Source organism: Amblyomma mixtum, chromosome 7 (assembly GCF_055824585.1).
Source record: "Amblyomma mixtum isolate Tamu chromosome 7, ASM5582458v1, whole genome shotgun sequence".
Lineage (NCBI taxonomy): Eukaryota > Metazoa > Arthropoda > Arachnida > Ixodida > Ixodidae > Amblyomma > Amblyomma mixtum.
The window spans coordinates 58,311,594-58,339,281 of NC_143018.1; the positions used below are offsets into that span (position 1 = coordinate 58,311,594).

The 27,688-nt window shown below is 45.6% G+C and overlaps 1 protein-coding gene across 4 annotated transcripts; it reads left to right on the forward strand.

The window, feature by feature from the left end:
* On the forward strand, positions 1 to 27,605 carry l(2)k01209 (uridine-cytidine kinase-like lethal (2) k01209). 4 transcript variants are annotated; one of them, XM_089552690.1, is made up of 10 exons: positions 1 to 374; positions 2,355 to 2,393; positions 2,500 to 2,818; positions 10,264 to 10,506; positions 11,843 to 12,032; positions 14,349 to 14,410; positions 17,735 to 17,968; positions 18,414 to 18,608; positions 20,526 to 20,757; positions 25,442 to 27,605. In XM_089552690.1, the coding sequence occupies exons 1-10, from the start codon at positions 214 to 216 to the stop codon at positions 25,489 to 25,491; spliced, it is 1,725 nt and encodes a 574-aa protein (XP_089408816.1). In that variant the 5' UTR covers positions 1 to 213; the 3' UTR covers positions 25,492 to 27,605. The 4 variants fall into 4 exon arrangements, with proteins under 4 accessions (XP_089408816.1, XP_089408817.1, XP_089408819.1 ...); XM_089552691.1 differs by lacking the exon at positions 2,355 to 2,393 and having other exon boundaries at positions 3 to 374; XM_089552693.1 differs by lacking the exons at positions 1 to 374; positions 2,355 to 2,393 and adding an exon at positions 413 to 1,107.
* Positions 27,606 to 27,688: the final 83 nt, after the last annotated feature.

Genomic DNA, 27,688 nt, shown 5'->3' on the forward strand with positions numbered 1-27,688 from the left:
GTTTTGTTTTTGTTTTTGGGCACGCGCTCTGTCTGGCGCGCTGCCATCGGCGGGCAGAGCGTCGCGTTGCATGACGGCAGCAGTGTCTCCGAGCCGGTACTGAACACGTGGGATTTCCAGTTTTTGCGGCAGTGGACATTCGGGACGCTCCGTAGATGTTGGAGGGATCAGTGTGGTGACTGGCATAGCGACAGAGCCAGTCGCCGCGAGGCAATGGCCCCCATAGAACGCGAAAACAAAGCCGAAGAGGAGCAGCGGCTACAAGACGGCGATCACGACAACAAAACGCCTCGAGGTGCATCGGGAAAAATTGTGCCGACAGAATCAACGGAATCTCCCCACTCGAGCGGAAAATCTTCAGGCAAGAAAGAAAAGTAAGGCTTTTTTGTGGGATCGGTGTTGCTACGCGTCGTGACACGCCTGACGCCCAACATGTGGTTGTATTGCCACGGCTCTTAGAAATTACGGCGTGGTTTGTAATAATTAAACCGACTCTGAAATTGGGTTCTTGCGGGTGGTCATACGTTTTGATGTGTCGGTGACGTATGAATGTACAGTTATTTGGTTTTGTGTCTGAACACGCGTCGCAGTGAGCGGCCTGAGCGCCGGCATTTTGTGCCTGTCGCGCACTGCATGCAAGTTGGGTTCGTGGCCGCAGTTATCGATTTTTACTGCTGCTGTTGTAATTGTGATGGTCGGTGATCTGTCGACTCGCTGGCATTGTGCAAGCATCCGGGGAGCTCTGCGTCTTGCCACCGGCAGTGCTAAACCGTTTCAGTGTTCATCGCAGCCTTTTTTTTCTGCACTGTTTCACGTGCGTCCCGAGAAGAAGAACGGGCGGCGCGTCGAGCGTAGTATTTTTAGCCGCCTCAGCATTCGCGAAACGTGAAGATTACAACAGCCAGCCAGTCGCATACGGAGGCGGCGATAGCTCGGCCGCTTTCCACAGTAGCCGTGAAAAAAGGGGACACAGTTCGCGCTGCGGGAGCTGCTGAAGGTCTGCCACGAGTTCTCGCGTGTGCGTTATTGCCGCTCAATGTCGTGCCGGCCGTGAGATACTGTCATGACGAGCGAACACAACCCTCCGAGTTCGGCGAGTTCCGACAGGTGAGTCCTCGCGCCGTCGTAAAACACGCCCGTCGTTCCGGGCGCGCATCATCGTCGTGCGTGTGCTCTTTCGGTCAGTAACAGGGAGGTGCTGTTTCATGTTACGTCATTGGATGAGGAAGTCGCGCTGTAAACGAGGTTGTGTATCGCGATTTGTTTTCCGCACTCGTGCTTTCCGGAACGAGGCGCCAGTAGATCCAAAGCGATCAGCCGTGCCCTGTTCATGTACACGTGCACTGGGGCAGCCGCAGCAACCTTCGGGGTCAGCAAAGCGTGTCGAGCGGCATTGCGTGCTCTGGCACGTATGATACTGTGTGTGCCGCTGTCATTGCTGCCCGAGGCGGCGCGCTTTCCTTCGCTTACTGCCTTTATATGACTGCCAGGTCCGATAACGCGGTGTGCGAAGTAGTGTGCAACCGTCTAGGCAAGCGTGTCGATTGTGTGCGGTTAGAGCGGTAGATTCCCATGGAAAACGATTGTCGCAGTGACGATGTTTGTCTTGGCTCGAATCGTTTCTGCTCGCACAGGGCCGAGCCAGCCGTCGATGTCGAGAGGTGAGCGTGCACTTGTTATTTAATCGGCCTCCACTTCGTTGCCGATAGCGATATCTTGGCTCTGGTGGTTGCCTCTCGACATTTATCTAATTTAATTGCAGCTTCTTGCAGTAAGTACGGAATTTTTTTTTCCTCTCAAGTTGATGGTAAGTGATGCGAGCTCATTTTGAAGTTGTCATGGATATGCATTGACTATCATATCATTTTGTGGAGCTCAAAGAACTACTGCATTCATCATGTTGCTGTACTACCTTAGAGGTCCCCTGTATATGAAAGAGCCGCCGCGGTGGCTCAGTGGTTATGGTGCTCGGCTACTGACCCAAAAGACGCGGGTTCGATCCGGCCGCGGCGGCTGGAATTTCTTTGGAGGAGAAATTCTAGAGGCCCGTGTACTGTGCGATGTCAGTGCACGTTAAAGAACCCCAGGCGGTCGAAATTTCCGGAGCCCTTCACTACGACGTCTCTCATAGCCTGAGTCGCTTTGGGACGTTAAACCCCATAAACTAAACTAAACTAAACTAACTAAACTGTATATGAAAGCAGCAGTTTCTCACTGTGTTTCTCTCTGTCTGGCTAATTGGTGTTTTCTGCATGACGACTTTCTCCATGTACACTGACATACCCACTGAAAAGCGAATATAACGTTCATAAACATAGACGTTGGCTAACATTCCATCTGACGACTTTCTGCAGGACAAGAATTGAATCTCGCAACTCCTGGAGTGAGCCCAGGTAACTGGGTCACTGAGCAGTGGGGCTTTCAGTTAGCGCAGCCTGTCAGCAGAGTCGCATTGCACTGACGCTTTCTCTTGTGCACGTGTCTGTCTTTTGCTTGCAGTGGCAGCTGTGACGATGTGGGGAGTGCAAGTGACTTCCAGTCAGAATCGCAGACGCCATGCATGTCCCCGCGTCGTATACGTCGCGAGAGGCTGTGGTCAGGGTCTGCCAAGGATGACACGCTACTGCTCACGCGACAACGTACAATCTACACTGCGGGGCGCCCTCCCTGGTACAATGCCCAGGGTCAGCTTGTGGAGCCATTCGTGATTGGCATCTGCGGTGGCAGTGCCTCGGGCAAGACGACTGTGGCCAAGAAAATCATCGAGGCCCTGAATGTGCCCTGGGTCACTTTGCTCAGCATGGACTCTTTCTACAAGGTAACACAGAAGCCTGATTGTTTTGGCTTGCACATGAAGTGACAAGTGCTATGATGGCATACATCATGATAGTACAAGAAGTAAACTAGACTAGTAACGTCAAGGGGATTTGGCCCATAAATAAACCAGTATGGTGGCTTTGTGACACACCTTGTTTATGTGTTAACTCAGACCATAATCGTTAGCAGGCTGCATTGTTAAAGAGCAGTTCGTGGGTTCTTTGATATTCATGTCCACCGATGAAACTTTTTCTGTAGGTTTCACTCCTTGTCATGATCATTACCACCATGTTTGGCAGCCACGCGATAATTCGTTCCTGTGCAAATCAGTTTTAAGGTTTGCCGTTTTTTTGGCCTCAGTTCGTTCGTTTATTTATTTATTCATTTTATTTCGTTACTTTTGGGGCCTGAGGACATTACAAGGGGGAGTGGATTTAGATTACTAAAGGAAACACAAAACTGCAAAAAAATTCAATACGAGTATAAGATGAGGCTCGGAAGGATTAGAGCAGGTTACAACAACAAATAATACATATAAGCAGCGCTAAATACAAATGTCAAAAGGTCAAGCCAGCTAAGTATAACAAGTAAAAAGGTGTAAATTTAAATCTTCAACCAGCTGAAAAAACAAAAATACTGACAGAAAAGAACTGACTCTCAAAACAAGCAGCAAACTATCAGGTGCTGCAGTAGAAATAAAGTGTATCAGGAAAAGACTCGGTTGAGCCAGAAAGTGAGCTATGTATGAAAAAAAAGAAAACCAGTACATTGTACAGACACCAAAATTCCATGTGACGACAGAAGGTTTATTAAGGCAGATTTAAAAGCAGAATGATCTCATATTTCAAGAACATAACGAGGAAGGTGATTCCAACTTGCCAGCATTTTGGGGTTGAATGAATTGTAAAAATGTTTCGTTTGACAAGAAGGAATGCCACCTTCATGACTGTGGTTGACACGAACTGAAATGTAGCATGGTGGTGTTAGTATTCATTTTTTAAAGGGGCCCTGTGATATTAATAAAGCATGAGGTCTTTATTCATTGTATGTAAAGTATGATGTATTGTGATGCCTGAATGCCCAGAAAGATCGCTGAAATTGTTAACATGCAATATGTAACATGTAAAACATGCAAACGTTGACATGTCAAAGCTGTGCGCTGCTGTTGATTCTTTACTGCTGGAGCTTAAGAAGTATGCTTGGCTGCTCTAGAAGTGACACAGATGAAATAAGGCTATGGTATTTGTTGAGAAAAAAAAAATGCTCGGTGCTTATTTACTTATTTTTGGCATCTGCTATAGTTACATGTTCTTCACTCAAGATAAATTACAAGTAATGCTGTTTTTTTTTTTTCGACTGTTGCCTGAAACATATTGTAAATGAAGGAATCCTGGAGCTAAAATCTTTCCAGTGGTTTACTATTAAAATAACCACTGCTATCACTTTTTGGCTGAAGTGGAATGAGAGAAAACTCATTTGTAGACTAACTTCAATCAGCGTCACTCACTGTGCTGTGTGCAAGTAATTTTGGACATGCACACCTAGCTGCGTTGAATGATGCAAGAAGTCAAAAATGAAATGCGTAAAATCCAGCAAGGGGCTACACTACAGCGGCGTTATTAATGGAGCTTTGTAACACCTGACTTATGGCTCTATTGCACGATTGCGTTTGCCTACTGAAGTACACAGCACCACTGACTTGGCTGTTTCATCTACTACCAGCAGCACACGCTGTCAGATCTGCCAGAAGGCGCCTCGCGTCACCTCGGTTTAGTGTTACTGCTAACGACTGGACATTTGAAGTCTCATAAGAGCCGCTGGAGAAGGGCCGTCATTCAGTTGCTAGACGGGCAGCTGTCCGTTGCAAGATAGACTTCGACTGTCTGCCTTCGTCCCTAGGGGAAACGCCATTAGCGAAGATCATAATGGTTTAGGGCACTTTGGGTCTTCAGGCACACACTATGCAATAAACAGGTGCTTTTATCACTTTTCGTCTCCATAGAAACGTGGCCAGTACCGCCATAATTTAACCCCGTGAAATCATGCTCATTAAAAAAAAAATAAATGTTATTGTTACGGCTTCGACATTTAAGCATCATGGACAGTAAGAAATGACTTGTTAAAAATCTAGATGTAGCGCAAAGATTATTGCGCATTTATGTAACCCTTTCAGTTCGGCTCTCAGAAGTTTGGGGCTATTCACAGACAAGACTACTGTTCAAATAGCAAAGCGGGCTAACAAACCTTATATTTTCATCTTTCTGTATTTACTAAGTTTTTTTTTTTGTGTCATTGCAGTTTCACTGCCTTTGCTGGCCACTTCTTTATTTCTGTAGCAGGAGACTACTTGCACTCAGTGAACAATTTACCTCTTCATGAGCTGCTGCGGGAACAGGCTGAGCTTCATGTTTGCCAGGACCTCAGAATGCGGCTCTTGCAGTGCTCTAGACCAAACTTTGAAATGAATTTCGGCAGCATAAATCAGGTAGCAGCCAGTTAGTGCGATGCCTTAGTGATTGATTGGGCGATCAGTTTGAACCTAGCTGCTTTAACGCGGGAAATGGATCCAAAGTATGATGTCTTTTAGTACTGTAAGCTCTTCGCACGTGACAAAAACTGAAAGGAAGCATTGAAAGCGATCGAAAACTATTAAGAATGATGCTAGGGACGGCACTTTCAATTGCACTTCAGACTTTTGTGGAGGCGAATGGTGTTAAAAGCATGTTAGTCAAGGTTAATTTTGCTCAGTTTACAAGCACCATTTGGTGAGAAATGCTGTCAGATGTTTTTGAAAAATCAAGGAATATGCAGTCCACATCTAAATGCACAGCAATTAATGACTGCAGTCAAAAGGGCCAAATCAATGGGTCACTGGGTGACAGCAGCAGGAAGTGAAATCAGACTAAGGGAAGACAGCTCAAAGCAGAGGAAGCACCAAATATCAGGGGCACATTTTCTTCTTTGTAATGACGCATGCGTAAGACATCACAGTATATATGGGCGTGTTCAGATAAGAACGGTAATCGAGGTCCCATGACCATTTTTTGTTTTCAATGAAATTTTTATATATGATGGGCAAATGTGTCCACACAAAGGAATGAACCTTAGTTTTGCAAGAAGCTTCATAGTTTTCTCGGAAAAAAATCGCATGTCACAAGAGGTGGAGAATGTCGTTTTTGGCACTTCGCAATGTTGCAAGTTTGAAGCCTCATCCCATGCACAAAAAATTTTTTCCACGCATCAGCATTTTTTCAGAACTTCTTTACAACTTGTACAATCCGAGAAAATAAAAAATGTTTTCTTGCTCTTTCAACCTTCCGAGTAAAAAAATGTCAAACTTCGCTTCTGGAGCTATGCGGTGCAAAAAAGGCACTTTTCAGGGCAGCCTTAGGGCAAGATTCCTAAAGATCTCCCCACTGAATATTTTTCTCAGTATTTTTCAGGTGTTTTTACTCACCTCAGGCAAGTTCTGTTGCTCTAGACTTGACAGATAGTTTTCAGTACGGTCTCAAAATTGGCCGAAGTTCAAAAACGCCAAAAAAGTGACCACTTTGACTTGGGTATAAAAAAAAACATCATCATCTAATTTTGTTAAAGTTTGCCTGAATAATCCTCAATACATGATAATTTTAAGGCACCAGAAAAGTGTTGCATTATATTGTTTTAAAATACAAAAATAAACACAAAACTGAGTTCATGTTTTTGTTATATAGAAGTGCTTATTACTGCCTCTTAGAAATAGTAGCTGTCAGAAATTTGATTTAGCACTCATTGAACATGGTTACATTTTATTTACCCCAATATCCGAACCATTCTCAATGCTTATAGAGCTTCTATTCGCTTGTTAGCGGCGCTCTTAATGCGTGAAAATAGGAATAAATTCGCTATTTTTCCTGATGTCATAAGAATTGGCTGGTGGCGGTCAAACGTTGTTTGTATTCTCTAATTTATTCGTTGTACGGTCTATTGGTATATACAATCGATTCTTTAAAGATATTAGATCATTTCTTGGCTCTTACAAAAATTTTTATATATAAAAGTTACTATTAATGCGTTTCTCAAGTCGGCGTTTTCGAACCTGCGTCTATTTACCTCTGTGTTCAATGGTTCTACAAGGCACTGTCAGGAGACAAAATGTCGTCTCCTGAGGGGAACGATTTATCTGCAAGGTTTTTAATCATGGGGAGTTTTAATCGGGAGGCAATTTAAAATTTTGATGCCGCTTCATGTGCACATTGCAATTCAGAAAATCGTAACAAGAAATGAACGGCGGCAGTTGATTTCGGTTTTGCGCACAGTATATTGTCCAGCACGAAGCACTAACCAGATCACAGTCCCTTCCATTCAGAAGCAGCGGTGGAGGCCACATAGGATGCATTGCCTTAAGTTGACTGAGCGTACTTCCACATGTGGAGCGTCTGAACTCCAGGCACTTTCTTTGCCAGTTTCCATTGTTCCTTCTTCACTTCGCGAAAGTCTGCAAGCTCCCTCTGTGGCAGCTCCAGAATGGTGATGTTCTTTAGTGTTCTTGAATTGCGTCTACGAAGCCTCTGGCTGTGTGTATGGCCTCACTTGCAGGCTTCCGCAAGTTGTGTTGTGATGCTCGATGGTGTGATGCTGCGTCATGTTTCCTCAGGAATTGTGCCACTATCCACATGATGGCATTTTCACTTTGGAAAATTTTGAAATGAGCAGCGAGGATGAGGTGTTGATTGCTACATGGGAATACGGTGAGCTAGTTAAAAAAACTCTGACCGCTTCATCGTTTATTAGAGAATTTCTAAGAGTGGCCATGAAATGCATTCCCTACAACTATATTATATCTGTGCAAGCAAGAGCAATACGCTGAAAAACACACAGCTGCAATAGAGGTGCAATTGTTTTACATTTTGATTTCGCCAAAAAATGAACAGTCGTGCTTCCAGACTGAGTACAAGCGTACCATTGGCAGAAAAAGCAGGTAACCGTGTTTACCTGCGTTGTCATGTCAAGAAAATCGACTGGTAACTACGCCGTTAATTTCGACGATATGTCTCATGATTCCGCTCATGCTTGGCTCTGTCGAAAATCAAAGCACATCTCGAATAAAACGCGCCAATCTACACCAAGATAATATATTTCAGCGACGGGGCTCCCGCTCACTTCAGGAATAAATACCAGTTTCATGAGCTGCAGCGCAGTGAATGTCAACGGACGATATTGATGTTTTCGGCCTCTGGACACTGCAAAAATGCTTGCGATGGCGCTGGTGGGCTAGTGAAACATTGAGCACCAAACCACAACTTGCGGAAGCCTGCAAGTGAGGCCATACACACAGCCAGAGGCTTCGTAGACGCAATTCAAGAACACTAAAGAACATCACCATTCTGGAGCTGCCACAGAGGGAGCTTGCAGACTTTCGCGAAGTGAAGAAGGAACAATGGAAACTGGCAAAGAAAGTGCCTGGAGTTCAGACGCTCCACATGTGGAAGTACGCTCAGTCAACTTAAGGCAATGCATCCTACGTGGCCTCCACCGCTGCTTCTGAATGGAAGGGACTGTGATCTGGTTAGTGCTTCGTGCTGGACAATATACTGTGCGCAAAACCGAAATCAACTGCCGCCGTTCATTTCTTGTTACGATTTTCTGAATTGCAATGTGCACATGAAGCGGCATCAAAATTTTAAATTGCCTCCCGATTAAAACTCCCCATGATTAAAAACCTTGCAGATAAATCGTTCCCCTCAGGAGACGACGTTTTGTCTCCTGACAGTGCCTTGTAGAACCATTGAACACAGAGGTAAATAGACGCAGGTTCGAAAACGCCGACTTGAGAAACGCATTAATAGTAACTTTTATATATAAAAATTTTTGTAAGAACCAAGAAATGATCTAATATCTTTAAAGAATCGATTGTATATACCAATAGACCGTACGACGAATAAATTAGAGAATACAAACAACGTTTGACCGCCACCAGCCAATTCTTATGACATCAGGAAAAATAGCGAATTTATTCCCATTTTCACGCATTAAGAGCGCCGCTAACAAGCGAATAGAAGCTCTATAAGCATTGAGAATGGTTCGGATATTGGGGTAAATAAAATGTAACCACGTTCAGTGAGTGCTAAATCAAATTTCTGACAGCTACTATTTCTAAGAGGCAGTAATAAGCACTTCTATATAACAAAAACATGAACTCAGCTTTGGGTTTATTTTTGTATTTTAAAACAATATAATGCAACACTTTTCTGGTGCCTTAAAATTATCATGTATTGAGGATTATTCAGGCAAACTTTAACAAAATTCGATGATGATGTTTTTTTTTAAACCCAAGTCAAAGTTGTCACTTTTTTGGCGTTTTTGAACTTCGGCCAATTTTGAGACCATACTGAAAACTATCTGTCAAGTCTAGAGCAACAGAACTTGCCTGAAGTGAGTAAAAACAGCTGAAAATACTGAGAAAAATATTCAGTGGGAAGATCTTTAGGCATCTTGCCATAAGGCTGCCCTGAAAAGTGCCTTTTTTGCACCGCATAGCTCCAGAAGCGAAGTTTGACATTTTTTTACTCGGAAGGTTGAAAGAGCAAGAAAACATTTTTTATTTTCTCGGATTGTACTAGTTGTAAAGAAGTTCTGAAAAAATGCTGATGCGCGGAAAAATTTTTTTGTGCATGGAACGAGGCTTCAAACTTGCAACTTTGCGAAGTGCCAAAAACGGCATTCTCCACCTCTTGTGACATGCAATTTTTTTCCGAGAAAACTACGAAGCTTCTTGCAAAACTAAGGTTCATTCCTTTGTGTGGACACATTTGCCCATCATATATAAAAATTTAATTGAAAACAAAAAATGGTCATGGGACCTCGATTACCGTTCTTATCTGAACACGCCCATATGGATCATTGCATGGTATTCGCGTATGCAACTAAAACTACTAAATAATTTAATTTCTTCTTTGACATGGTTTTGTTTTGATCATAACCGCGAGCAATGAGTGGCTGTGCGTGACGTGCACATCTACGACATAAGAATCGCCAGCCCCGTTGTACGCACCGCGAGCGGTGAGCGGCTGCACTTACCTTAAATGTAAAACTGTTAAGGGGTAAAGATGACCCTCCATTTTAATACAAATTTGCGCAACTTATACCTCCCCCCAACACCTTTCTCTTTTGTTCTAATTTAGCGGACATCATAACGGAGTTGCTCGCTTAGATTGTGTTCCGTACTTTTCTTGCAGCGTGGTTTCATGGAGACTGATGGTGTGCTTAAAATTGTAGAATTCAAAACTTTTTCCATTGGTCACTGTTAGTTGCAGTTTTTTATTTCGTTCGCAGCAAACTTTATGCATGTTGACCTGATGGGAGCATTTTTGCATTCACCATATGATGACGAAAACTGGCGCTTGGCATAAGCTCCAGCTTCCAGACCTGTTCAGTGCAACACTTGACATACGTGTGTCCCTGCAGGTACTGGGCGAAGAACAGCACAAGCTGGCCGATGACAACCAGTTCAACTTTGACCATCCAGATGCATTTGACTTTGATCTGCTCATCGAGACGCTCAAGAAGCTCAAGGAAGGCAAACGTGTTGAGGTGCCCATCTACAACTTTGTGACGCACTCACGCGAGAAGCGCTTCAAGTTCATGTATGGCGCCAATGTCATCATCTTCGAGGGCATTCTCTGCTTCACCAACAAGGAGCTCCTTAATGTGAGGTGCCACTCTATGGTTATCACTTTTTTGCTTGGAACATGTTTTTTTTTTGTGTGTGATGTTTTGATGCTTTTTTTTGCATGTTCAAGGCTGGTCAGTGTTCTGAGATGCTTTCTTTGTGTAGCACAGCTTCTGCTAATGTAGCCTTATGGTGAATCTTCAGAAGAGGCGGAGGCTGACAAAACTTTGAGCATTAGCGTAGGCGATCGAGGCAAGTTAGCCAGCGTGCCGGAGGCCGTGGAGACCTTTGGCAACGCCAGCCCATTCGATGGCCTTAGACTGAAGATCGGATCATTGCTGGGCCTTGGCTTATCCCAAACTTCTTTAGAGGGATCAGGCAAGAGTTCAACTCACGCCCACATCTAGTGGTCGAGGTTATCTTTCAATGGCTTAGTGGTTAAGGCGCTAGACTGCTGACCCAAAAGACGCGGGTTCGATCCCGGATGCGGCGGTTGAATTTCGATGGAGGCAAAATTCTAGAGGCCCGTGTACTGTGTGATGTCAGTGCAGTTTAAAAAAACCCAGGTGGTCGAAATTTCTGGAGCCCTTCACTAACTGCGTCCCTCATAGCCTGAGTTGCTTTGGTACGTTAAACCCCTGTAAACCTAATCCTGAACCTCACCACAAAAGTGGCAGAAAGGATTAACATCCTTACACAGGTAGTTAAGGCCAGCAGGAGAACCTAAGAGCTGGAAGCTGCTTAATGAACAAAACTGCACGATGAGCAGGGATAGACATCTGCTATGTGATGTACAGGGTAGGACAAAAGTTCCCAGGCCACAGGGTCTGCTTTTGAGATAGTCAGGCAGTTACGATACCCCTGAAGCTTCAAATATCTCTAGAGGGTACAAGAGTCATTCTAACCTTTGAGAACCCTGATGGCCAAGTACAATATGGATAGCGGGAGCTCGTGGCGGAGGAAAAAGTTAACAATGATGATGAGCCACGGCCTCGGGCACCATCTGTGGGTGGCATCTGGAAGCTCCTGTACGCGTGCGCGGCCTCTGCGATCAAGGGCCCCATTGCTCGCAGCTGGAGCTGATCGTGGAGGCCATGGCACATGCATTTAGACGGCTATTCCCGTGTGGGTCCTGGAAAGTTCGGCTGCCGCCCTTACATGGTTTTTTTTTTTTTAATATTTCCTTCAGGAAAATAAGGTGCGGCCCTTACACGGGTGTGGCCCTTACACGCGTTTATACGATACATGTCATACACCATGGGAGGTGAAAGTGCTAAGAGCGGTCACACTTCCTTAGAGCTGTAACAGTGTGAAGGCAAGACAACTGTGGCTGCCTCTGGCGCTGTAGTTTTGACGGCTCCTTTCTCATGCCAGATGATGGACATGAAGATATTTATCGACACGGACAGCGATATCAGGCTTGCCAGGCGGCTAAAGCGCGACATCACTGAGCGAGGCCGCGACCTCGAGGGCTGCCTGGGCCAGTACGAGCGCTTTGTGAAGCCTGCCTTCGACCACTACATTGCTCCTTCCATGGTGCACGCTGATCTCATTGTTCCCAGAGGTTGGTGTCCTCTTTTTTTTTCCTGCATGTGCCAGGTGTGCGTGTTTGCCATTTGGAGCCACCATTTGGGGCAAAAACTGGTTTGATCAGGCAGACTAGTATAGTAACAAAGTTTATTTAGGTCTCCATTCTCTGTACTGCATCAGATCGACAATATATAACATCTGCCATTGAATATAACGTAGTCTAGCAGCCGCGAATGTGAGGGGGTGGGGGGATGGAATGGTGCTTCTTGCGTACCAGTTAATAAGGGGAAAACAGCGAAGGAGAACTGGAACAGCAGTTCTATGGTGATACCGGTTAGGTCTTGTAGCTAACTATGCCCATCATTAGGTGGATAGGCAACTGATTTATGTGTTGTGATGCAATATACATTTTTATTTTGGGCTGTACCCCGGGGGCAGTACCCAGTGGCAGCGGTGGGAACGCTGTGCTAATTGCGCCAGCCTGTGCTATTGTGTTAGACCTGCTATATATGGCTACAAGTTAGTGGTTCTTGATTAAATTGAACCAAGGCTGCGCCAGAATACTATTCCAGCAACGAAGAGCCGCTGCCAAAGTGAAGAGGCTGAGGCTACTGCCCAATGTGCACAGCTACTGCCACCTAATGTGCACAGCTACTGCCACCTAATGTGCAGAGGCATGACTCTGGTTCCTTCTCCCGATATGGAGCAAGAAAGATGACCTGTGGAATCCAACCTCGTTCTGTTTCCCAGAAAATGCACTTGCAAAGAAAAAGTGTCTCTTAAGAGGCTGAAATAGCGGTAAATTTGGGTCCAGCTAGATTTTGTACGGCATTTGCGCAACACCCCCACGTGTCCCATAAGGTCAGTGCAAGACCGCGAGAAAGGATTCGGACGCGTGACAGCTAATATAAGCAGCAGATTCCACGCACCTCATTCTTGCTGGCTAGCTGTAATGCCCATGCCGCATGGGCAAATTTAATGCCACTAAGTGCTTACTGCCTTAAGTTTTAATGGCATTTGCGCGGTGCCACATGCATAAATTTAATGGCATTAACCTTACTGCCATTTGAGTTCAGCACAACTCATTCGCTCGAGCAGTGCGTACTATCATCCCCATTCCACACGCAGAAAAGCATGCAACTTTGTTAGCAGCAACTTTCTGACCAATAGCAAATGGTTATTTCATAACTTTCAGTCAGATGAGGCTCTACGGTATGCTCGATGCGAAGGGCACCATTTTTACCGGCACTTCCGACATATACTCTCGGCTTGTGTGCTAACACGGGAAATTATGGCTACTTTTTCTTCGACTTGTCATGCAAGAACAGTGGTATTTTCTGCAAAATAATTTTTATACTACATTTGAATAACATTCCCGAGATATTATGCTCATTAGCGTTCTCTATATACAGGTTAAATTTCTGACCGTCTTGCAAACGTTGCCGTCATTGGGGCTTTCGTGTAATGACATTAAATGTGAACGTATGTAGCACCAACTCCGAAAATAATGGCATTAACAAACTTAAGGCCTTAAGCATTTGCTGCCATTTCTTGTGCACATGTGACAGTGCCGTCAGCAACACAGCTTCTGATTTGTTTGTGCTATCGTGCTCAATATGACTTGCAACCTTAAGCAACATGGCCGGAGCGCTCCCTGGAAGCATGGTGGAGCCGACAAGCGATGCGCTTGGAAACGAAAGGGAAAGAATTTTGCGGTTCCACCACTCAGTCTTCTCCCCTGGGCCGTCCAATCTTGGCAGTACCATGGCGTTATCGCATCGCCGGCGCTTGCGTGACGAATGCAAGGCGCATATCACAGTTGATTTCATTTCATTACTTTTGCTTTCACCCATCATGCTTGATAAAACAGTGGCCGAGATCATGCTTCAGTCACAGTATGACTGGAGCAATTTTGATCATTTGAAACCACGCCTGTGCAAGGCTAGACATGCCGGCGCCTGAAAGAATGAACGAGCTCAGATTTTGTTGAGCAGGCGACGTGGGGGATGCACCTGGCTGCTGGAACAGCAGAATCCTTTCCACGTAGCTTTCAGGCGCGCCGCTTGTCGGCCCCACCATGCTTCTGAAAACGCTGCAGCCACATGCTCGCGGGTTGCAAGTCATATTGAGCGCAATAGTACAGCAGACCACGTTAATTTGGAACTTCAGAGTAGAGTGTTGGCTCCGACTAGAATATATCTGAAGATGTTTGCCTTCCTGCTTACAGCTCCTGCTTATCTGGTCATTGCGCACTGGCTGCCTGTTTACAGGAGGCCATTTCAGATGCATGGAAACCATTTTGTCTCCGTCTATCTGTACAATTGTTCTGTTGTGTCCATTTGCCTTGTAGGTGGCGAGAACCACATTGCCATCAACCTGATTGTTCAGCATGTCCACACACAACTAGTCTCGGTGAGGCTGTTATCAGATTGATGAAATCGATATCAAAAGATAATTATTGCTTTTCTTATAACCCTGCTGTGATTGTTGATTCGCTTTTGATTTCATCTCATCGTTTCGCACCCGGCGCTGTACCTATTAATTTTGACTCCGCTGTGTTAATGACTGCATGCTGAGTGGCGATTACTTTGGTGAGGGATTGGTTGACGTTTTTCTACTTGGTGCATTTCTTTTAAGTTTCATTGGGACAACCATTTTGCATGTTTGTTTCATTTCACTTGCTTTTTGCATGCATTGTGGCTGTTTAAAATATCTAACTACTATACTGTTTCTTGAATGTAATGGCTGTGTAGATTTCGCTTAGTATTGCCTCGTCAAATGTTTAGAAGAAACAAACCGCGAGGAACATAATGATGGCCACGTACAAAGGTACAAGTGAATAAACCTCAAGTGTGCATATATTGTCATGGGCTTGCTTCTTTCTTGAAAGAGGTGCTGTGTTGCACTGGGTGCATGACCACTTATGCTAAATAAGTCCAGATTACAAAAACCAGATTCTTGGAACTTCATGACCACAAAAAGAGATAGCATTTAAAGGGGCTCTGTAAGGGGCTCTCAATGAAGCTGCAGTAAAATTTTTTAATGCGTCTTGTGGACACTGAGTAATCTGCAGTCAGAATTTGAATTTACGAGTCTTTGCACCTTTTCCTCACCTCTTGTCACTTTTTGCATGCTTCAATGTTGGCGCTTCTCTGCTGGCCCCACTCTGCTGGCTTGCCGACGCACGCAGGAATTCCCCGGGGGGCGGAGTTGGCACGATGAACTAGTTTATAGCAGTCCATTGCTAACGTAACAAGCGCTACTTGACGCGTTATGCATGGGTTCGAGCGAAAGCCCAGTGCCGCTGGTTGCTGCGAGGCGCAGATGCGGGAGTTTTTAAAAATGTGTTGTAAACTGTGTGTTTGCTTTTGAGGTCTTGTACGCGGCATGAATGCTCAGTGGCCTGTACTCTACAATGCAGTCATTTTATAGCCGACCTCAAACACTCTTTTCAGGTACCCTTTAATGCTGCTTTGGGATCTTTGGCATGGTGCAAAAAAAACATTCCTATGCTGTGCAGTCGAATCCCGCTCAACAAAATTCATGAGACCGCGAAAAATTTTACTGAAGCAGAAGCCTGGTTGTCGTCAAATTGGGCCAGAACACTGAATGATTGGACTTGATAGTTCATGAACTACTTTTACTTCCTAAAAATCTGTCGGCTTTGGTCTTTCGCCACTTCGAAATCAATGCCGTGATGCTACTCTGGAAACCTTGTACAATGGACCCTTATAAATGCACCCGCTATGTTTGCTATCAGAGCGCACATTTTTTTTTTCTGCGCGCGTTAAAAAGTGACCCTGCTTCTGACCTGTGAGAATCTTTACTGAGACCGTGGCACCGCGAGACATCTCAGCTTGGACTAGGTGTGCTTCTATTCTCTTTACTGCACGTTGAATAGGTGTCATATGCACCTTGAAATCGATGCTTTAGACAACGCACCAGGAATGTGGTTGCTCCGATCCTTCGAAGATGTTTTTTCGGTACGAACTACCGGTGGAGTATCGTTCTGTTGAGAATTTGCTTAGCACCATTGTCACACTGCCATTTTTGCTGCAGTGCCTGTACTAGGTCAGTGCCCAGGAAGGAAAGAAAAAAATAAAACTATCACGATGCTTGCCTGCACCGCAAAAGCTAGAGCAGGGTGCACTGTAGGTGGCGTAAGGCTTCTTGCAACAACGTGGCACCCACCGGCACGCTGGCTAACAGCGAATCGTTGCGTGCCTAATGTTGCTAAGCCTAATGTTGCTAGGCCTAATGTGCTCTGCACTGAGGTCACAGAAAAAACGCTTTGGAGCTAGCCTCCGGTTGTCGTAAAACGTTTGAACGTTTTTGCCAATTTCCATCGGCACAGTTACTTCACACCGCCATGAATGCACAACTTAGTATGCTATGCCTTTGTCAATAACTAAAGCAAGCGGAACAGCCGAAAGCCACCTCACACCAACGGCCGCTGTTTGCAAGCACAGAGTCCAAGCCGTCGGCAAAACTGTCGCAGGCAGTCATGGACCACAACGCATCTTTATGCGCTCATGTCTACCCATTAACTTTGATTCCGCAAATAGTGTTGGCTGCGCTATTGAAAGTGCAAACTGACTTCAGCAGCCATTGTTGGTGAAACCTGACGAGATATGGGCATACATAGGTGAATGTGGGAGAAAAAAATAAAGAAATCAGCTGCTTACTTGGAAAAAATTTGTGGAAGCGGAATCTCATTGTGAAAATGGGCGGGGGGGGGATAATTGCATTACGTTGTGTGGTTTGGTGACAGGGAACCACAAATACTTCAATAGGATAGAAATTTCGCCTTAGTGGCATTCGTTGTAGTGTGGCTTGACTAAGCACGTTTATAATATGTTTCTACTTTTTTTGTATGTTTTAATAGCTGCATGTTTGAGTTCTGTGGTGACACGGTTGTCTTTCAACATGTTGGGTGCTTGGGTGATTTTCATACTTCTTGGCAGGCATGTTCATGTCACAGGCTTTGCACATATAGCACATTGTTAAATGGGCTCAAGTCCGTTTTCTGCATGTGCTGCGCATGTGTTTTCTTTGGTGTCAAGATTTTCAGACCACTGAAGTTAGGTGCCTTTGTTTTGTTCCTCATTGCACCATCGCAGCAAGTTGTTGTGACGCTTCGACTCATAGCGATGCTAGCAACTTTAGTTAAAAATTCTTACTTTGTCATGCTCCCCAAATTGGCTCTAGGCCAATGGAGCACATGGCATGTTCTCATTTTCTTTCTGTTTTGAGTGTGATGTTTGTGTCAACAGCTGATATCATCTTGGCTGTGGTGCCTAGCACTCCCGCATTTCCTTCGCACTAAAACGAAGCGTTGTTATGCTGTGTACTGTGCATCTGGCATCAGAAGGTCAGCCTTCAGTGGGAAAGAGAAAGGTAGCAGCGCTGCAACTCTTGATTTGCACTTAGGAAAATGGTACTACAGGCTTGTTCTTTTCTCACTTCTCTCTCGTGCCCGCATCTTTAAGGCAGTTTGTAATGAAAGGCAGTGGTCTGCTTTCATATAGCGTGCGTTGAAATTGGCCTTGACATGTAAGTGGCAATTTGCTGATAAATTCATGGCAACCACTTGGATTGAATTGAATATACTCAAGTTGAGTCCTGACTATGTGGTTGTACTTTGCTGTGCTTTCCTGTAACCAGCTTATTCTGATGAACAGTTAATTGCTCGATTGAGTGACCTTGTTTCCGTGGCTGGATGTACCGCCACAACAGCGGGGCCTGAAGCTGCGTTCCAAGATGGCCGAGTCTCACAGTGGCCAGCCACTGCCCGCTTCGCTGCACCTGCTGCCCCAGACTCCGCAGCTGCGTGGCATCCATACGTTCATCCGCAACCGTGCAACGCAGCGCGACGAGTTCATCTTCTACTCGAAGCGGCTGATGCGCCTCCTCATGGAGTACACTGTCGCTCAGCTTCCCTTCAAGGATGCCGCTGTGGAGACACCGCAGGTAGGCTGTACTGGCTGACAGGGAGCAGGGGGTGAGCAGTGCAAACACTACCCGTTATCTATTCTCGGCATCATTCTCGGCGGGTGGGGTCTTTCTATTGCGGAAAGCCAAATCAGTGCAATCTCTGGAGAGTGATTTTAATATGCTGTCTCAACAATATTGCTGATTCCGAGCTTTCGAGCGCAGTCATAAGTTAGGCAAAAATTTTGCAAGTAGTTTCATGATATTTCCGTAATTTTGATATTATAATGACTAAATTTGGATGCCAGTAAGCGGGGTCAAAAATGACAGCAGTCTTAAGGCCTTAAATACCTGTTGTTTTGTGTGAAGCATGCATGAAAAGTGTTTCTCAATGAGTCTGTTGGGTTAATAATTAAATAGTAGGCTGCTCAGTGAGTCGTCGTACTTATGTCAGCGTCTTCCCAAATGGTTCTGACTGTTGCAGGGGATCACCTACAATGGCAAGCGGAGTGCAGCTGGCAAGATCTGTGGTGTGTCGATCCTGCGGGCGGGTGAGACCATGGAGCAAGCCCTGTGCGATGTCCTCAAGGATGTCCGGCTGGGCAAGATCCTCATCCAGACAAACCAGAACACGGGGGAGCCCGAGCTCTACTACCTGCGCCTGCCCAAGGACATCAAGGTGTGTTCCCCTTGCATCCTCTTTCCACTGTTGCCACCCTGGTTGTTTAGCATCCCCAAATCTCGTGACACCGAAAAAATTAATGTTTTGACAACATGTCGATGGTACCCTTGTGCGTTTCTGATGTCCTACCACAGTAAAATTTTGGGGGCACTTTGACGATTGAAAGTGCACGAGGCGAAAGCCTTTCCACGCAACTTTGGCCGCACGGCCGTAGGCACACACGAGGCGGATATGGGGTGACGGATTGGCTAGTCATGACCCATGACTAACTAGTCATGATTGGTTATTGACTAACTAGTCATGGCTAATTAGTTGACTGGTTAATGACTAGCTAGTCATGACTAACCAGTAATGACTAACTAGTCATGAGTGGTCAATGACTACCTAGTGATAACTAGTTAGGACTGATTAATGACTAATTAGTTATGACTGATTAATGACTAATTAGTCATGACTGGTTAATGACTAACTAGTCATATCTTGTTAATGTCTAGTTATGACTTTAGTTAACTAGACTTTCACTTTAGATGTAACGGACGGACAGAGTCATGGCCGCGAGTATGAGTGCTTAAAGGCTTTCACCTTAAAACTTTGTTAACTCAACTGCCATTAGATAGGGAGCACTGTGTAGGAAGGTCATGTAGAGGTGTGTATGACCGGTGCGGTAAGCATTTGTCCAAGTGGCCCTCTCCGAACACATCTGCTGTACAACGGCAGGCATGGCAGTGATCAGAGGGCTTCGTCTCCAGAAAATAGTCTGTCCTCATTGCTTCAGTTTTTCTGTTGTGTGCTTCACACCTGTGGCAATGGCGGCTATCGGTGGCGCATCATCCAGCCAGCCAGCCGAACCCAATTGTGCTCTGTGTTGGTTGCTGATTGGCCTGTCGCTGGTCTTTCTTTCTGTTCGCTGTTTGTTCGTTGAAGCCTCTTCACATGCAACACTGCAGTTTATGGTGATGAGGCTCTGCCACTACTGCACTGCACCGGGATGGTAGTCATGGTAGCCGCAGTGTATCATTTTGGGACACATCTGTTTTGACACTCCCAAAAATGTGCACATGGAAAAGCATTTCAGGGAACTGAGAAAGATTGTCATTGCTGCATGGTTTCCTGGTTTTCACCTAAAAAAAAAGCAACTAGTGTCTGTCATGTTTTTCGCCTGTCATGTTTTCTGTGAAAACGTGAAGTGGTGGCTATATCTGTATTTTTTAGCTTTTTTGCCTCACAAGATCTCCATTTATTGTGAGAGTAGCCTCTTTGTGAATAGAACATGGTAATGAATGAATTGAGGGCCAAATTCCTTTTGTATTTTTTCTTCCTTCAAACTAAGTCCTTCCTACACCGTACCTGTCTTCGTGCCTTTTGCAAGTGAGTGGCGTCGTATATATGCTGGTTATTCAGACTCGCACCACTGATGTGAGTGTTTATGTATAAAGCATAACATCCATAAGCATAAGCATCCATAAGCATAACATACATCCAGCCACAATGATGTGGCTGGATGTGGTAGTAATTTCAGACAAATTATACCTTTGGCTAATTTGGACATCTTTCCTGTCCCCTGAAGTCCTAATCAATAAGCTTTAACTGTAGTAGGCTATGTCAGTGCTTTGTTCCAGACAAGCAGTGGACTGAGCGTATTAATTTCTAGTTCTGATAAGTGATATCCCAGCTGTACCCTTGTGTTGCAGTGCACTTTGTAAAAGATATTGTTCTGGCTCAAAAAATTTGTACTTCTTATTTCCCGGGCATCCAGAGATGTTACCACATATCTGAGTGACAGAACGGGAGCAGCGTAGACGAAAGACTGAGTATAGGGTAACATATTCTAGCCGAAATTAAAACATAAATGGATGTACACAGAACAGGTTGACGGATGCTCTGTTTACATGGTAGAGTGACTTCTTCCTGCAGGACTACACGATCCTATTGATGGATGCGACGGTGGCAACTGGTGCGGCGTCCATCATGGCGGTGCGTGTGCTGCTCGATCACGACGTGCCTGAAGAGAACATCATGCTGGTGTCTCTGCTGATGGCCGAGTCTGGCGTCCACTCGGTGGCGTATGCCTTTCCCAAGGTGCGCATCATCACCACGGCAGTCGACCCCGTGGTCACCGAGAAGTTCTACATTGAGCCAGGCATTGGTGAGTGCATTGCCCAGATTTGTATGCCGGTATCATAGGCTGTGCCAATGGATCCAATCATGCCGAGGGATGAGTTTGTCAATTGCAAGTGTTTAAATCTTCAGTACATGTTTGTTAATCTTCATATTAGAGAGTTGTATGGTGCTGCAATCTGCTACCGTGATCCGCTTTCGTGGGGCACCACTGTGCATGCCCAGATCGCCCTGAGGGCACTGGATGGAGCCAGGTGCCGGCAACCAATCGCTGGATTAGTACCAATCAGCGCATATGCAATGGCGCTGCACAGTAGCAGATCATGGTGGTGGATCACGCTATGCTATAACTCCTTATTGTCCTACATGTTGGGCATGCATTTACTGTATTTTCTTACATAGCAATTTTTATTTTTCTTCATGTCTTAGCTTTCAGAACACATCGCACTTTATATTCATAACCAAGGTACAGTTATGATGCTTTTTTTTTTTTTGCGCTGCTCCTCAAGGCAGCTACAGCAACGTTCTCCATTAGACTTGCAAGCTGGTAGGAGAAGCCAACTTTCTGGTGACTTTTGGGGCTGTGCAGAGTGCCAGCAGGCACACATGGGCAATGGAGAGGGTGGGTAGGAGCATGGAGAGAAGGGAAGGCACTGAAGGAGTTGAATGGAGTAGGAAAGGAGGAAAGAAAGGCAAAAAAGCACAGGGAGTGGGCAGCACGAAACTCGCAGCGCCTTTTTTTTTTTCCCCTAGGCCACGGCTATACAGTCGATCTGATCCGGGATGTATCAAACTCTGATATTGCCTGTATCCAACAGTTGTAAAATCCCCTTGGAAATCTCATGCAAAAGTATTCCAAATCTGTTTGCGTTTATCGAACTTCTGTGCACCCCACATTTGATGTATTGAACTCCGTGCAACGCTGAGCCCCAGCAAGTGCGCTTCTCCACCCTGTAAGTGGCCTTCTCCTATTGGTCCACGCCCCTGCAAATGGGCTTCTCGTAATCGAGTTCACGTTGTGAAATATGTCTTGCGTGGCGCTGGCCTTGGACAGTGCAGAGCTGCACAAGTAAAAGTCACGTGATGGGAACTTTGTGGGGGGAAGGGGGTGAAAGGAAATGGGAATGGCCATGGGGGTACAGTAATGGGGCATGTTAGGAGCTGGGAAGAGGGAAACCATGCTGGCCGCAGGCGACCGATTTCTTCATGCTGGTTGGCTGACACCGCTGGCGTGGCCAAAACAAGTGACGTCAGCTAACCGTCGCCAATGTTTTGGCCATTTTGGCTGTTCCTGCTGTCGGTGCTGTTTGCGCATATGATTGGTGTGGCACTGATTGCAGTGCGGTGGTTGTTCTTTTCGCTTTGCTCACGAGGCTATTGTGAGTTCGCTTGTGATTTGTGCGGTGCCGTGTGTTTTCCTTTTGCTTTGGTCACGTGTTCGAGAACCAGGAATGCGAAAAAATGCAAGAATTTGGACTTGGCAACAAAGGCGGACTTCATTCGACGGGTCTTCATTCAACGGGGCAGGCAGGAAAAAGTCGTTGGTTGCCAATGCATTCGGAATTCCTCTCAACACGCCGAGTACAATCCTGAAAAACAAAGCCGACATGAAGTTGAAGGCAGCCAATCCACTCGCCCTGGAGCATGTCGTATGAGTTCTCTGACCTACGACAAGGTGGAGAAAGCTTTGTACACCTCGTTTTTAGAGACACGTGCCAGAAACATCCCTGTCGACGGCTGTTCGTGGAAAAAGCGAAATGGTTTGCTGTAGCCTTCGGAGAAGAGAGCTTCACTGGTGGCACTCGTTGGCAGGAGCGTTTTAAAAATCACTGCAGCATCGTCGAAAAGACCCTCTGAGGTGAAAGTGAGGCGACCAGCAGCACTGACATGGAAAAGTGGCTGTCCGAAGAGCGGCTAGAGATTTGCGATAGCTTTTTGCTGTCACAAATATTCAGCACAGATGAGACAGGATTGTTTTGGCAACTGCTGCCAAATAAGACTTTGCACCTGAAGGGCAGTGCATACAAAGAACAGCAAAGTGTGCATCTTGATTTTGCTCGCTGCAAATATGGATGGGTCACACAAACTGCGGCCACTGGTTATGGGCGAAAGCAGGTCACCACGCTGCTTCAAAAACACGATAGGCCTCCCGGTTCAGTACGCATTTAGGGGGGACTCGTATCTTAGCGATCGAAAATCAGCCTAAAAATCGAATTTTCAAAGTCTCCATTTTCTTGACCCTGACACATTTCCACACCTATTTACAAATTTCAATGCAAAAATAACCCATATTTCCGCCGCTAGATAAGCCGAAATAACCGAAACCGTCATCGCGGTCCTTTAATTTCAAGGCTTGGATGACATGCAATCTTTTCACTGAGTGGCTCCGAACGTGGGATACCAAACTGGAAAAGCCAGGCCGCAAGGTTCGTCTTCTTCTCGACAACTGTTCTGCCCATCATGCGTCTGCCAGTTGAGCCAGATGACCATCAAATTTCTGCCGCCAAATACAACGGCGAAGCTCCTCTCGATCACGGCATTAGTGAAGGCATTTAAAGTTGGTTACAGACGGTGACTGGTGCAAAGGCTCCTAATCAATCTTAGGTTGAGAATTGAACTCAAGGTGGACTCCCTAGGAACCATACTGATGCTGGCTGGTGCTTGGAATCACGTGAAGCAAAGCACAATCATGAACTGCTTCCGCAAAGCAGGTTTTGTGGTAGCTTCTGACGACAGATGTTTAGACACAGAGGACGATGGCGCTGGATGCCTGGACAGCGAGTTTCGTGAGCCCTCAGCGAAATCGCTCGAACCGGACACTGATGAGTTCAGTGGTTGTGATGAACTTTGCGGCGTATAGTTTGCAAGGCTGCGCCAGTGATGCTGAAGACGGCGAGGTCTCTTTTGAAGAGTACGCTCTGTACGGGCTAGACGTGCCCTTTGCCGGAATGCTGTCCGACGCTGATTTCATTGAAATGGCTGTGAATGACGGAGATAATCGTGTAGAGGATGAAGAGCCTCGGAAGGTGCTGACAGCTGCAGAAACAAGAAACCTGCTATGCTTGCTCTGCAACAAAGTTGAATGCAGCAGCGGCGACCAACAGCTCCTGCGATGTGTTCAGCGGCTCGAAGGTGCTTTTCTTGGGCCGAATGCAAACGCAAAGCAGGGAAGCATTGCCCAGTTCTTCTTTCCAAAAAATAAAATTAAATGTTTCCTGCAAATTCTTTTGCGTTTATTACAAAAGCTCCCTTTGTGCGGTGCAGTGTTTGTTAGCAGTTGTGGGGACTTTGCCCCTCGTCTTCCCCTTTCGTTGGCTTCCCCGTAATGCACCGTCCCTATCATAGTTAGTTACCTTAACTAACAAGGGAGGGCGCCGGTGTCACAGCAACATGAGTGCCACCAATGGCATGATTGCTATGCGCCCACGCTGTGGAGATGGCCCACGGCTCTCTTTGGCTCGGGAACTTGGACACGCACTGACGTTCACGCATGACACTATGCTCTTTGCTGGCTGGCGAAGCCTCGTGGGGAGGAACGTTCTCCCGTATTTCGTCCCATCCGGCCGCGAAGTATCCCCGGCCCTAGCGTGGGTGAACATTCACTCATAACCTTGCTGGTGAGTCGGACGTCCTTGATCCCTTAGCGCATTTTGTTGCTAGCTGGCGTTATTGTTGTTGTAGCAATAAATGCCTGTTTGTGTCAGCCAGAGTGTTGTTCCTTTGTTCCCGCAGAGCAAGGCCCGCCGGCGTGTGCTTGGTAGCGTACGCACCGTACGCTACCGGGTATGTACGGGGTGGGGTCCAGCGGTATTGAATTGTGTCAGCCACTGTTAAGCGGGGAGAATGTATTTCTCCCCCAATTAAAACCCCACACAGTACTGGTTGTTACTGGCTCTTTCAATGACCCAGGAACTGAGATTTTGGCATTTTGCTTAACTCTAAACTTCACTTATCTCAATTTTTTCCGGATTTTACAACTCTGTGAGTTAACAAGGGGTTAGTGTACTTCCCGGTGGGAAGGCATATGAGCTTATACAGCGTTTTTTTTTTTTTTTTGACAAAAAAAAACATGTTTTGGTAAGTTTGCACTTTTTGAAAGTTGCATTGCCCCTAAAGAATCCCAGGTGGCCTAACTTCATCTTGAGCCCTCCAGTATGGTATCCCTCATGGCCCATGTGTTACTTCGGCACGTTATTTACAATTCAACAAAAGAACATATGCTATAAGTGTGCTAACGTCCACACTATGCAATTTCTAACTAAAAGAAGTTGAAATAATTACTTTTTACTGCCATTTGGAACTGATCCTTGCCTACAGCCGTGAATACTTTTTATTCATGAGCTGTGGTTGCCACTTTCTTCTTCATCATCATCATCATTTATTTTACCCTTAAAGGCCTCTGTTGAGGCATTACATAAGGGGGGGGGGGGACAAAGCAAATGCAACTGAAAATAATACGTTAATACAACAAAACATAATGCAATACAATAAAATGAACTGTCTAGTTTCTGCTTCACATTACTAACAGGAGTCCTTCTCCTATTGTTTTTCAGTCTCCTTGTTTCGTGCCATTTATTACCAGCAGGCGGTGATATAATTTATTATTTTTTTTTGTGGCCAGTGGAGGGGGCCTGTCAAGTGTAATTGTCTCAGTGGCAGGTATTGGTTTACTTCATGGTAAAACATCTAACTGCCCTGCCTTTTCTTTCCAGGAAACTTTGGGGACCGATACTTTGGCACTGAAGCCCTCGAGTACTTGTGACAGGCAAAGTGCAGTGACGGAGCGGCAGGCTCTGCGCAGCGCCCCAGAGCAAACTGCCGTGTGCTGCCACCTGCCACATCCACCGCGGTGAACAGTGCTGCCACCTAGAAATGTCCGATGAGTGACGGACGGTCTGTGATGCTGGCGTCGAATCTCATCTTCTCTGCGACAAATCATTATCGACGAGAAAGCGAATAGTTGAAGCATTGCTGTTATACACTGTGAAAGTGGCCTTCTGTAGACGGTCCTCAGGTGTATCGTGCTGTGAGGCTTTGTTGCCTGTCAGAGCGTGTTGTTGCGTTGGGCTTGTGGAGTGTCTTGTACGAAGAATGCTTGCCATGTTGTCTTTGTGGAAGTGCTCCTAGAGAAGCAGTACGCTTTGCACATTGTCTTTTCAGTGCAGCGGCGACCAGCCAGTGTTGCATTCATTCCCTTATGCAGGAGGCAGCATTACAGTCTAGAATACCCACTTACGTGGATGCTGTTTGTGCTTCAGCTGAATGCGCCTTTGGTCGCCGATATATTTTTGTCGTTTTCTGTGTCATGGCTGTCCCGAACAGTCTGCCCAACAGATAAGATTTTGCTTTTGGTGTGCTTGTTTGGGGTGGTCATCGCATTTCTCCACGCCAGTAGCATTCTTTTGTGTGTGAATCTGATGGGTGGTTTCTAACCGGATGATTCCCCGAGTTGCAACTACAGCTGGGGGGGCGGCGTTCTTCCTGGCGACATCTGTTTTGCTTTAGTTTCTCGGCTGGAGCAGCCGTAGGTGTGATGTAAATTTTGTATCGTGGTGCTAACATGACGGTAGTAGTGCAGTTCTTGATTTGATGACTATAAAATTATAGGCCAGGAAAGCCTTTCCCTCGTGATAGTACGAGCCGACTGGACCAGTATTTGCTAGCTGCTGAACTGCACTGCCATACTATGCGAGCTTACTGTTTTGCATATGAAGCAGATTAAGGCATGAAGGCGCTGATTTATTGTTTATTGTAGCGGTGTCTTTTCTTTGTTATGTGCATGGACAATGGATTCTCTGAGGAAGTGCTGCCTTTATACAAGACGTACAATTTACTACTGCATTGGATACGGGCACATGTTCTGTTATGTGGTTGCAGCGATTATCATGATAATTGTTTTCATTTGGGGCTGCGAGGCTCATAATTTGCATGCTTGTTGGAATGCACAAGATGCCAGAAATACCGGACCATTGTACTTTTTACAAAACGAGGGGTTGTGGCATGATGTCTCCTCTTTATGGGCGATTGCGTAGTTATCAGCCAGCGATTGTGGGTTTCACGATTCGGTCGTGCGTGGATGTTTTGCATTTTGTATTACGCCCTTGCTATACTGCACAAAATGTACTAAGTGATGTTGCACATTTTTACATACTGTGAAGTAATTGTCGCATTTTTCGTTGTGCAGGTGCAAATGGGTACAGGAACCTCCCCAATATGGCTGGCAAGGGTTTTCATAATGTGTAACTGTTATGTGGGAATACTTTGTTTTCGTTGCACTGTTTTTCTTCTGTTGGCATGTTCAACATGCTTTTCTCCTTTTAATGGAAGAAATCTTTGTGCGACTGTCTTCGAGCCTGTCTTGAAAGCTTTTTCTTTGTCGTGGCATTGTGGTCCTAGGCCAGCCATGGGCAAGTTGACTAGTGCATGTTTCGAGGTTACTTCTTAGACTTCGGACTTGTCGTTTGTTTCTTGTGATGTGTGTACTGAGGGTAGACGTTTCTTGGAGACAGTCACAATTGCATTGTGTCTCCTAAGGTTATTTTTCACCGCTATTGCAGGCCATTGTAGATGTGTTTTTTCACATCCATTATGTTTTTTCCGATAACTATTTAGAAAGGCAAAACTGCATCTTATGCAGGGCCCCTGCATTTTGTCTGTATTCAATGCATTCAGAAATGTGATATGTTCCTTCAAGCTTTGGGTATTTTTCCCTATTTTTCTTTTCTTGCCTTTGGGTGCCAGGACGCCTTGGTATCTGTACAGTCATGGCAAGGGTAACTTTTTTTGACAAACTTATATAAGTCAAGGCCATCTCTTTAATCAATTTTGGGTGTTTCTCAAGACAATAAAATAAGAGTGATATCTTTGGCACTGTGATTGGGAGTATTACTGGTGCAATTCATAAGTGACACTTTGTCTACAAATTCTGTGATGAGTTCTGCTGTTTGATTACCGCTGAC